Genomic DNA, 12,909 nt, shown 5'->3' with positions numbered 1-12,909 from the left:
GGTTTTGCTCGGTGGAACCAGCCGTTCGCGAGGAAGTCACGAGAGAAAAGCGGCCGGAAGGCCCAGCGGGGGCGGAAGGCGGGCTGGGGGTGGCGGGGTGCAGCTGCTCCACAGACAACGCGCCCGGCTCCCCCTCGCCCGAACACCTTCCCCTCGGGGAGGTTGCGGCCGCCATTTCCCCACCCCGCGGGGAAGGCGCCGCCCGCTCTCCCTCCAGCGTCCTCCCCTAGCCCGCCGCTCCGGCTCCACCCGCCCACCCTGAGGGTGGAAGTGGCGGCGCCCTTCCCTTTAGCGGCAGCCACAACGCCCGCCCCCGGGCCGAGTCCCCGCCCCCGCCCCGCCGCCATTGGCGCTCCCGCGACAGCCGGCGCCTCATTCGTCCTTCCAGCCGCCAATCGGTGATCTCGCTATTTCCGCTCGCCTGGCGGGCCTCGTCCAATGGGCGGGCGGCGGGGGGCGGGACGCCTCATCCTCACCGAGGCAACGGGCGGGTGGACGGTTCCGGGTGTGCGCGAGGCTGGCGGCGGCGGAGGGTGAGTGCTTCGTGCCTGGTGCCGCCCTGCCCCGCCTTAGCCCGCCGATCCCCGCCTCTCCTCGGCCGGTCCTTACCCCCCCCACCCCCTTCCCGAGGCTCCGTGGGCGGCGGCGTAACGGTGGCGCCGCGAGGCGGCCGCGCGGGCTGGAGCGGTCCGCGCGCCGCCGGTGGGGGCTCCCCGGGGGTGACGTCACCGCCACCGCTGCGGCCCCGTCTCCCGGGAAGGGGGGGTGGCCCTGGGCGTTGCTATGGCGACGCCGGGGCCCGGCGGCGGCGGCTCCGTGAGGCGGTAACGGGGCTGAGGGGCTGCGCCGCCTTCCCGCCCCTTCCGCCGGTGTGGGGCTTGAGGGGCCGCCCGGCCCTCCCGGGGAGCTTTGGTGGGGCGGCCGCGGCCGGTCTCGCCGAGGTTTTTTTTCCGAATAAAAGTTTCTTTTCTGCTGCTGTTTCGTGGCTGGTGGTTGCTCGTTTCCTCGTCAGCTTCTCGGTTGCTGCTGCTCCTTCTTGGTTGTCGAAGCGATCGGTCCCGTGGGGGGAGGCTTGGCTGCTCCCTCGTGGGGTTAAGCGCTTTCCTCTCGCCCTGTTGCTCGTCGTCCCCCCTCCCCGCCCAGGCCTCTCAGTGTCAAACCCAAAAGCTCTTAAAAACAAACTCTTTCCTATTGCCAGTGTTGAGACGGAGACATCGGCGTGTGCGTCTCCCCCTTCACCCCTCAGCCGCCTTTGTAAGTGTTTGCTCTTTTATAGAGCTGTTTTCTGTGCAGTGACACTTGGAATCACGGGGGCACGGTGAGGGTCCCCTCTTGGCCCATAGAATAGCTGCAGTGTCTGCGGCTGAAAGACTGAGCCACTCCTGAACGTCGGGTGTGACACTCCCTTTTATTTACGTTTTTCCGAGTGCTTGTGTAGGATTCAATGTTACTTTTTTCAGCGGAGGAAGTGCTTTGGGCTACTTTGTTGAAAGCATTAAGGTTCATGCCCTTCAGGAGTCAAACCAGAGTGTATTTCTCCACCACTTCTGTAGCTGTACAGATGTAGAAAAGTGAACTGTGTAACAAGGAGCGATGAGATCAGAAGTCATGAATGTATGACAGCCAGGAAGGAGAACAGAAAAATCTGGAAAGGGAAAGGTTGAGTCCGACAGGAACTTATGAAGTGGAAGCAGCAGGTTTGTGAATGCAATTTGAAAGGCCTTGAAGAATGGTTTGAGATGGAGGGGGTTTGACAGAATAGAGTTGATGTGGAGGAAATGAAGAAAATTATTGAGAGGGGTTGACTGTATGTTGTCTGGTAAAAATAAACGCATCCTCAGACCCAAGTGTATGTAAAGACCTAATTATGGTTTTCAGTCTGGAGTTATGCTATTAGGTAGTCTTTAAGTGGCATCCATATCTTCATTTTCTAAAAGTATTTAACTACCATCATTATCACTTTCCCTACCACCACACTATTTCTTCCATTTCTTCATGAATAGGTTCCTTACTTGCTCCTCTGACATTTAACTTTAGTCCTTGTCACGCCTGTAAGGACATGGTGTGCTGTAACAAGTTGTAACAAAGCAGAGTTTGCAGGAAACAGACTGTGTTTCAGCTTACTGCCTGTACCAGTAGCTGCTGGAGCTTTCCTCACTATTATTAGCAAAAAGGAAGTAAATGTGGTGATTAAGACTTCACTTTTAGCTCTGAAGTTTATACAGGAGACAATTACAGTTGGATGTAGTCCATAAATGCTTTTGCTCTCTGTAGAGTCTATGTAATGTAGCAGTCTTTTGTATATGTATATATTTATAACAATAAGTTCTTATTTAATTTTAAAATATAAACTTAAAAATATATGAAGATACCTATATATGTTTAGCATCTAAGAAAAAATGAGTGAAAATAAATAACTTCCTAGAAAGCTGTGCTAATTTTCATTACTGAAAGGATGGTTGTGGTAAACCAGCAAGTTTCTCTGTTCTGTGCCTGTGCTGAATCTTGCTAAACATCATTTGCATTGTTTTGGTTGCTTAAATGGAGTGGTATTTAATTACTGGAGTAAGCCATATAGCATTAGCAAAGTCTGTGGTTTAAACCCTATGTATTAAACACTTCATTTTTTTCATTTCTATTAACTTTCTAGTATTCTTAGGTTACAAGTCTCTTCCGAGGTGGTAAGAGTGATAGACATCATATTGGAATACCTTAATATGTTATAGAGGTTTTCTCCATTCATGAGTTAATGCTATATGCTTTTTTACTTCCTGAATTAATTCAACATGTAGAATGTCTCTGCTTTTGATTTTAACTGCTGAGCTAGAGAAACGGTATTGTGTCAGGATTAACATGTATTAGGCTGTGGATAAGAGGAGCAGTAAATACAGTGAGTTTGTTTTCTGGCTCCTGAAAGATACATAGTTTTGTACTTTAATTTGGGAACTTTTTTGTTTTGTATACTAGAAAATACTGAGAGTTTTTCCATTAACTTTCTATAAACTTTAAATTCTATAAACATCTTGAGGGTTATGGTCAAAACCAAATAGGGTTACTAATTTATCTGAGGTCAACTTAAGCATGTTGTGGTTCACTAATAATCATGGTAGCTATTCTTACACTTATCTAGGCAAACTTTCTTTTACTGTTTCAGGTTTATTTGGCATTTTTTTTAGAAATACTTTGCCATAAAAAAAAAAAAGTTAATTTCTCTTTTTCTCCTCCCCCCCCCCCCGCCCCCCCCCCCCCCCGCAAGTCAGTGGAGAATAACAAGGGTAAGGGATGAAAAAGTATGGAAAAGTATGGAAGAGTAGGAATTCATTATAGGTTCTTAAACAGCTATTTCCTGCAAAAGAAAGGAAAAGGTATGGCATTTTTAAGTGTTACTCATATGCTACAATTCTCTAGAGCACATGTTCATAACTTCTTATGTGACTGTTTAATTTGTGTTAATGCACAGTTTCTACATCCCCTACATAAAATGTAGACACAAAATCACACAGGCAGAGGCTGGTATGTGATTTGAGGACAGGAGACTCTGCTGTGCAAGCATTTACACTGTCTTTCAGCTTTTGCCAGCATTGATACAGTGCTGCTTAGGACTTTGCACACAAGCAGGGAATGACACTTTTAAAAAGTAAAGATTGTGGCTATGGAGCACCATCACATTAAAAACCAGGCATGATGAGTGGAGAAATAAAGTGTACTGTTGAATAAAAGGAGACCATGGAAAACAACTTTCAGTCATGGACAAGCCTTATATCACCAATTCCCTACAATGTCTGGAAAGATTATTAGATTCAAGTTAAGTCATAATGAAAAGGCTGCTTTTCAACTTGCAACAGGGATTTTGATTATTTTAAGTCTCATTAATACTGGTAGCTGGGGAAGGTGCAGAACTTAGAAGGCCTTCTTTCAAGAGGCATACTCTCCTTGTTTCAAACCTCTCTTCCCATGGTTCTTTCTGAAGTTATTTGTATGAAATCCGTCTCTTGAAATCAGCATCTAATGTATGCATGTGATTTGGTTTTAGGATGATTCCTCTCCAGAGTTTATTTTTGAATGGAAGGATGCTCTTTTCCAGTAGAAGATGGTGATCCTAACGTATGATCATGGAGAAGGGGATAAGTTCAGTAGAAGTGTTACCTTCCAAATCGTCTCAGGTTACAGCTGTAAAAGTGGTGGTCAAAGAGCCCGAAACAAAGCAAACCCAAAGAGGGAAACGAGTGGGATTTGTGCTTGTCCATGCAGGTAAGATGCAGAAGCATAACAGCTGGAATGGAAATAGTGCATATACAAACTAAATAGCAACTAAACTGCTATATTGGCTTTGGAATACTAGTGTGTTAACGAAGTGATATTAACTTTGGGTGTAAATCTGGGAGTGGAGAGTTTGATTGGAAGCTGCATTGGCTGGAGGATCTTGGAAATTGTTAATAAAAATGTCAGGTTTTGTGTGTTCTGAATGGTTTTTTTTTTTTTCCTTCTTGACAAAGAAAACCCCAAACAAAATCCCTAAATTAAATGGTTATAAAATGTTAAATTCTGCAGTTATCTGCTAAGCTTAGGAAATCTACAAAATGTGAGAGATGTTTCAGTCTATTTTCTTACCCTACAGAAAGATCAAACATAGCTGTTTTGTTACTGACAGTTTCTTGTCTAGCTTGTCCATAAGGACAGTCTAGTTAAGACTTTTTGAAATCTCCTTAGGCTGTTTGTTGCAGCACTTCACTTTTTTTTTTTTTACCCTTTTGAAGGTTTTCCTCCAAGTCTGTTTGGGGTTTTTTTTTATATTTTTCATATTTAAGTGAATTACTATTTATTTTCTCCACATGTAATGAAGAGGTCATCTTTTTGTCATACAAAAATGATGTGTTGTGTGTCATAAATTCTTTTCTAATAGATTCTTTCTTAAATACTGTTGATCTTGAAAATATCGGTGATGCTTATATCTGGCTGCATATTTGTTTTTAGCATATGTGTGATGACATGGAATGAAATTGAGCAAAGTAGCTTGGTGACACCTAAAATATTTGAAAAACCAACATGCTTATTTTGGTTTATAAAATCCTAAGGTAAAAAAACCAAAAACAAACCCTCAAAGAACTTATTCTGGGCTGATATTTGATGATCCTGGTATTCTTTACTCCATTTAAAATTCTTTTTCTTTCACTAGTAGTCTTAAAACTTGTTTTAGTATTGTTTCTCAAAGCTAACAGTTCTGGAGGTGAGGAAAGGAAAGTTAAGATAAAGCATATTTGTCAAGTTCAAAAAACAAGAACACAGAAGAAGATGGAATTTAAATGTCAGCCTGCTAGTCTTGTCTGTTGTTTTTCTGAGGCTGTATTTAGTCAAATAGTGGGCACTGATAAATTTTTCACATATGGAAGTAGGGGGCAGTGGCTGTAAAACAGGGCAAAATGGTTAGATGCAGCAGGGTAGACATAAAGACTGAAAATGAGAAAAAGGTGAAGAAAATTGTCTGATCTTTATTTCCAGGAAGTCTTCTGTCTCTAAAGCAGGAGTAATGAGCTCTAAAAATGCAGCATAAATATGAGGAGATGAACAGAACGGTAACTGCAGACTTGCAAATCAACGGTAAAAGGAAAATTGGAGTTTGACTTAGAACCAAGGTTTTTGCTCGGTGATAGACAATAAATAAAAAAGCTATGCTGGAAGTTCTCCAAGAATGAACAAAACTGGAATCTCTTGGAGAGTGTTTATAGGAACAGATTGTATGACGCTGAGATGTATACCTGTATGCTTCTGCATATTTGCTCTCTATCCTATATTTTACTGTGTGTATTTGAATTAATGTTGGAATGCAAAGGTTGTCAATCATTGATACAAAAAGGAAATGCCAATGTAATCCAGAATAAGGAAGGCTGTATTTGTCTGTATCTTAATTCTTTATGTGAACTATGGGCTATAGTTTGACAGATAGTCTAATCTCTTTTCCTTTTGCCTTAATTTTAGGTGCAGGTTATCATTCCGAATCCAAAGCTAAAGAATACAAGCATGTGTGCAAAAGAGCCTGTCAGAAGGTATGTCTTACCAGCTCCACACTCTTATAGTGGGTATACAAGAAATATATTCGGAAGCACTGTCCCTTCTATATCCAGGTTTAGTTACTCAGGCTGTAGGTATTTCTAGTGGAAAAACGGAGCAGCAACAGTGAACGTGATACGGAGTCAATAGAGCGCATGGCTGTGAGGTGCAGCAAGTTCTCGTCTGGTGGCAAATGGCAGACCCCAAAGGAACAGCGGGGGAACAGGAGAAGCTCACAGTGGTATCTACACGGAGTATTCCTACAGCTTTCTACACTGTTCCTGAGGCTCTGGGATTTCTGGAGCTAAATATGGCATTTAGATTTTTCTTTCAATGATGTCCACTCTTTTTGGAATTGATTTAAACTCTAGCATCCGGATTGCTCCGTGAATGCAGGAATTTCTAGAATTCTTTTCTTCTTGATAGATCTTAACTTCTTGGTAGGAGGGGAGGTAGAAACAGGAAAAACAAAACAAAAAATCCAAACCCTCTTCCCAAAGCTGGGAAGAGAGAAATGGCAAGACTTTAATTTCCATTGAAATTAATTTCTTTTTTTTTTTTTTTAATCTCCCCGAAGAACGTAGCTTTGGAACTAGCAAGTCCCGTCTAGTAAGTGTTGAATGAGAAGCTGGAAGACCTGTCTCCAAAATTTCTAATGCCTTTTGCTTTCTCCAGGGAGAAGGAGCTGGGGAGCTTGGCAGGCTTTTTAGAAGAGTCTTGGAGTTGGCCTCTGATAGTTATCACTTCATCTTGCAGTTCTGTTGCTCAATCCTAATAACAATCTAATTTCGTAATGAGAAGTCTCAAAAATCATCCAAACTTAACACTAGCTTCATTAAAGCTGTGTATTAACCCTGATGATATTCATTTTCCAGCTAATTATGTGTGAAAAACGGTTGTTTGCTGTTGAATTTAAGTCTTAAGTTGAGATTCCATTTGGTTCCTTAAGCTAACATAAATAACTTGTATAAAGAACAAACAGTCACAGGTTTGTCTCGCAACTGAAGATGTAGCCATAGTTGTTTTCTGGGGTTCCCTGAGAAAACTTGGCTGTAAAGTCTTGTCCAGTATGGATCTAAGAAATAATATTAGGCTTTAGAAGTTCATTTTTGTGTGTATATATAATTTGAAGATAACATTGTCTTATTTGATTTGTTTTTGTGTGTTGGCCTTTAGATGAGCTGGCTTGTAGATTCTGTTCAATTTCATGACAATTGCCATATATGGTACTAGGGATTTTTGTTGAGTCTTGGAAGGAAAATTAGAAACTTCTTGACTGAAACATTGTTTGAGGACACTGGGTATAAGAATTTATTTTGCTATAAATTTGACTGTTCAGGAATCTGCTATTAAATGCAGTGTCGCAATGTCAGAGTAGTAAAATCATGCCTTCAGATCTGCCCTTGCATGGTGCATACTATTTCCAGTGCCTCTTGTTTTTATGTTCTCTTACACTTTAGACTAATTTGGTGAAGATTTTGTTTTGTACAGGACTAGGAATATGTAGGGCTTAGCCACAGAGTGTTAGAATTTCCTAATCATCCACTAAAAATTCTGTTTTACAGGCAATTGAAAAGCTACAGGCTGGTGCTCTCGCAACAGATGCAGTGACTGCAGCACTTATAGAACTAGAGGTATGAATTTCTGACTAGTAGTAAATAAGTCTCTTGGATGCATCGCCAGACTTTTCTGTAGGAAGGTATTAATTCAAATGGGAAATCTACTGAGATTTCCATTTTTGTGCTACGCTAATTTTATACTTCACTTTTCCACTATGTTTTGGAGTAAATTTATTTAAAGACTTTCTAAAAAGGCAAACTGAATAAAAACTGTCTAGTTGGTGCAGTTTGGTTGTCATCTTAGGTGTGCCTTATCAGATAGTCTTTAACCTTCAAGAATAAATACAGTCATTAAAGACTGAATACTTTGTAGGGAACTTTATTTCTGACTTACCGAGCTACAGGCAGACTCTACTGGCTCTGCTTCTTAGGGAAAAAAATCATACTACTGGTCACATATATTAACTAGAAATTCTAGGATGAGTCCCCATTCATTTTGTTTGCATTAATATCTCACACTGAATTATGTTTCAATTCTTGAAATTGTGATCCAAACAATTTAGTTGAAGTTAGTCTTTAGTAGTTCTATTAACACTCTCACATAGTAATTACGTTGAGGTAACTGTCTCTGAGTATGCTTTCTGGGGTTGTGTTATTAATACTTTTTTCAGTTCTTCAGGGTAATTCTACAAAAGTGATTGCATAAATTTAACGCTGCTTGTCTCTCCATCCAGCTAAAGGACTCTGTGAAAATGAAGTAGGAATTTTAAGTTCTCATTTGTCCAACAACATACTTTTGCTATGAGCTTAAATTAGTGCAGTCCCCAAAGGCTTTTATTCTTACATTTTTTTCCTTTGTGCCTGTATGATCTCTGATAGGATAAGAGACTAGAAACAGTCTGTCCAGAGAAAAGTGTCTTCAGTGTAAGATAATGCTTTTTTCTGGTTTTTATGACAAAATAATTGTAGAAGAATAGGACAAGTAATGCTTTTATTTCAAAATGGTACTTGTTAATTAAGATAGATAGAAAGTCTTGATAATCATAACGAGATGAGCAGCTGTATGTGAGGTTTTTGGAAAAGTGTCTTTTTGGAGTGGTGAGATTTTTATAGCATCTGACTTCAGTGAAGGATCCCTGTGAAATAATGTAGAAGAGAGTAAAGCTAAAAGAACTTCTGGGATGTAAATGAGGCAGATTGGTTATTGTCCCAGGTTCACTAATCCCTCATGTCAGTAATGATTGAAACAGGTATTCCTCTTCTCCTGTAAGGAGTAATTGCTTCTTCCTCTCCAACTTTATTAGTAAAGAAGGAAGGCAAAGTAAGTGTTGTGCTGTAAAAATGATTTCCTGGGTTTGGAATTTATAGTAGTATTCTGAGAGGATTAGCAGTGGATTTGCTTACACGTATGTCGGGAAAGTGTTAAATAACATACTTGATAGGGTTAGTGTAAGGCAGGCAGTACCTACTTTAATATGTGTTAAACATGCTGACTAGGAGCCAAGACTTCAGTCATACTTTTAACTTGGCAAGCTTCTTGGCTTTAAACAGTACTTTTTGGTCTCCACTGAACTGTTCAAATATGCTTTCATGTGTTATCTTATACGTTACAATATAGCTACGTGAAAACAAAAGGTATCTCTCTAATAGAATTATTTATAATGCACTTCCATAAACTAACTGAGGCTGCGGTTACTCCACCAGATTGGTTTGTGTGTCAGTTCCCTCCTCAGTGGGGAAAAAAAAAAAAATCTACTTTGTGTTGTGATTTTTATCATGTTCCTGAGCTACACGGAAGAAAACATATTTTAAGAAGCCTAAATTAACAGGTATATATCTCTTTGCAGCTGTGCCTGGGGTAAATATTTTATCTGTTTTTGTTATCCCCAAGAGACTTTTCTTTTACTTTAGTAGATTTAAATACTCTGAAGTGACATCTTGTGAGAAGTTATGGCTTTAAGATGAAATTAAATTAAAACCCTTTTATGAAATTACTTCAATCAGCAACCTTTTTTTCCTCATCTGTCTTGATACTATTGTGGTGATGCCTGCCATCATTCCACTTCCTGGTTTTATAATTGTCTCAGGTAGTATGTTTATGTGTACTGTTGCACAAAATGTTTTCTTTCTAACTTCTTCCTGGTTTTAACTTTAAATATTATTTTGTTCAGGTTGTACTGCTGTCATTAATGTAATTATTTGCTTTCGTTTATTAAATGATTTATATAATCCCTTAATTGTGAGTTATCATCTCTGTTACTGAGATAAAGGATATGGGGTTTGGGATTTGGGCTTCTTTTAAATTAAAGTACGTAGCTATGCAGTTACATTGAGGAGAAATCAAAGGTATACTCAAAACAGAAGACGGTGTGGTTTGCAGGGGCAGTTTTTCAAATCTGGTATAAGAAATCCCAAAGTGTTAGACTGTCAGCTTCCAGAATGTTGAAAGGTTTGTATCTACTCATATCTCATTCTGAACACCACCTCCAGACATCTCTGTCATCTCTGGACAGACAGACATTTCTGTGTCTTCTGTTTTTATTCTGCTGTTTTTCCTATTGCTCTATGGAAAACAGAAACTGCATGTGGCAAGTCAACAAAGCAAACAGAATAGTTTTGCTCATCGATTACCAAATTTTATGGGTAAAAATGTCGGTTTGTATGTTGACTGTCTCTCTAATGAGCTTTCACTACCCTTTTGTTTATGCAGGAAAAAATAGTGCCTTTTTGTAAAGTACTTTAGCATTTTGAGTTGGCAGATACATAGCACAAATCTGTATGAAAGCAATGTTTGTTTACATGTGTCACTGTAATACAGATTAAGATACAGAACAACAAAAGTTTGTCTAACATGTAATAACAGATTCCATTGCGGAGTACTGTTTGTAACTTTTTGGTATTTTGGCTGCTGTAGAACACATTGCTGTGAGGTTATCTGAAATATTTAATCACTGTTACAGTTCTCCTGGACTTTTAACGCTGCATTCAAAAAAATCTGTAGTCTTTGCAAGGCACAGATATCTTTTTGTGGAAGTGTCACAAAAGATGATTTTTTTTTTTTCCTCAGTTCCGCTCAATTACACAACTCTTATTACACAGAATTTCAGCTAATCCAAGAGGCATCACTTCAAAGACTTGTTGAGGCCCAAGACTTGCTCTTGATCTTTTATGAGCAAGCTGACAGTTTGCTTGTGGTATGCTGTCTGCTTTTTGTTTTGTTTTTGCAGACTCTAAATGGAGAAAGAACAGCCTTTCTTTGTTGGACTGTATGACTCTCAAGTTGTTCTGTGATTAAGATCACAATGCTAATAGTTAACTAGAGGGAAGGTAGATTTCTTTTCCAAAGTAACAAGAGCAGCTGACCCAGAATACTGTTAAAATAACTGTGCTGGTCTTTGTAAGCATCAGCTGTATTTGATGAGTTGATTAAAAGCAGTTATGTTTTCCAGTTTGTGAACTCTGTCATTGCAGGGAAACAAATGAATGGGTTACCTCTTCCAGTTTTTGGTAATAAAATGGGTCTGGACAAGGTGCTTCATAAGAATCATCATTTACACTGTATGCTTCTACAAAGCCATTATTGCAGTACCATTCCTTTTTGCACTCTTGCTGTCAGCCGCCATATGAAGTCTGAGTTTCTCTTGAAACACAAAGGGATTGGAGCAGCTTTTTTCTAGGGTGGTGAAGGTCCACACACCCCACTTAAAACTTGCAGTTTTCAACAAAACCACGTGCTGATTGCATTTATGGCTGGCTGGGAGAACAATGTGCAATTTCAAGCTTTTCTTTGACTATAGAGCACATCAGAAAGTCTACTGTTCAGGTTCTGGAGACAAGAACGTAACTTGGTTGTAAAGAATGATGAAGATTTCAAACTTTTTCTAAGTTAAGTCTCAGTTTATTAACACTGAGTGTAGATCACTTTCTTTAATCTGACTTCAGTAGAATGTTTTTTATGAATTTAAATTGGAAATTAATATGATTAGCGGGGAAGCGGATGTCACATTTTGGGTTTCAATCTCCTTTAGTGAAAATGCTCAATTTACTTTGCTTCTTTTTGTTGTTGTTGTGGATCAATGCAAAAGAATATTTTGAACCTGTTGGTATACTCAAGCAGTGGGGTTGTGTGGCTGTCAGCAAAATTTTGCAGTGAAACAACTGGTTTCTTGATGAATTGTTTTTTCCTTGTTTTTGTTTATTTATTAATTTCATAGTAATTAAGATTTTTGAATCTTAGTCCTAAGGACTTCTCTTTAAAGATGAAAGCAGAATGCCAGCGGCCTTGTTGTATTAAGGCAGTCACCATAGATGAACTTTTAATGGGTAATGAACTGGAAGTTGTTAATTCTAGTTAAAAGCAATACTATGATGTTTTGCAGCAGAGCGGCTAACAGTAATCTGTGACAAAAGTGTTCTTTGAAAACATTTTAGCTGGTGTAACTGAAAAGGACGTGACTCATCCTTGTACATCCATTACTTCTTGTCACAAAAACCCCACAGAAAAATAAATTTTAAAATTACGGTGTGTAAAAAGAAATGCCCGTAGACTTTGAATCCCTTTTAAAAGTTGCAAATAAACCATGGCCAAAACTGTATCAAAGATGGATGGAATGTTCTTTAATGCATGTTGAAAACAGAGCATTTTTTGCCTAGATGTCATTCAGGACTATTAGTGTTATAGTGTTGAGTAACTTCTTCAGTCATTCCAACTTTGACCACAGCTAGAAACTTCAGCATGCCTGTGTTTGCTGCCAGAACATTTATAAATATATCTTGAAGTAAAAAGGATTCTAAAAATAAAAATGATACCCTTGGTAGCTTGAGAGTTTTTATGAGATGAGTAACTTGGGAAAATGAAACTCTTGTTTAACGTCTTAAAGCTTTGTATTGTCTCCTTTGCTACAGGTTTAAGTTGTAAGTTAAGAGACACTTCAGTGGTGAAGTAATTGCCAGGTAGATCAGTATTTTTCACATAATTGAAAGCTTATGTTTTGTTAAAATGCTTTGAGTAGCCATTTGTTTGTCTTTTCCCTCTTCTTTTCTACTTTTCTATGGTGGTGGGGCTTGCTGTTAACATGAAAAGCTCATGCTTGGTTTGCTTTCTTGGGTTTTTTGCGTCTCTTTAGAAATATAACGGCTGTTCTCTGCTTGTTTTTTTAAATAGAAGTATATTCCTGAAGAATTATATTATAAATGTATTATAAACCTTTCCTCCTTTCCCTTCCTTCCTATTCTTGGGTGCATGCCTTGACTGGGTTCTTCCCCATCCTATGGTAGTCCTCTAGTTCTTGCAGTACTGCAT

The 12,909-nt window shown here is 39.6% G+C and overlaps 1 protein-coding gene across 4 annotated transcripts in view; it reads left to right on the top strand.

Annotated features, from left to right (window-relative positions):
- The first annotated feature begins 450 nt into the window (after positions 1-450).
- TASP1 (taspase 1) overlaps positions 451-12,909 on the top strand; it is a 90,147-nt gene continuing 77,688 nt past the window's right edge. For all 4 annotated transcript variants that reach the window (XM_074817234.1, XM_074817237.1, XM_074817233.1 and 1 more), the window contains exons 1-4: positions 451-533; positions 4,034-4,251; positions 5,977-6,044; positions 7,614-7,682. In XM_074817234.1, coding sequence (XP_074673335.1) covers positions 4,107-4,251; positions 5,977-6,044; positions 7,614-7,682 — 282 coding nt within the window. In that variant the 5' untranslated portion in view covers positions 451-533; positions 4,034-4,106. The remainder of the gene's footprint in view (positions 534-4,033; positions 4,252-5,976; positions 6,045-7,613; positions 7,683-12,909) is intronic.

Source organism: Strix aluco, chromosome 3 (genome assembly GCF_031877795.1).
Source record: "Strix aluco isolate bStrAlu1 chromosome 3, bStrAlu1.hap1, whole genome shotgun sequence".
NCBI lineage: Eukaryota > Metazoa > Chordata > Aves > Strigiformes > Strigidae > Strix > Strix aluco.
The sequence above is the reverse complement of the archived record's forward strand: the minus strand, read 5'-3'. Positions and strand labels throughout refer to the sequence as shown.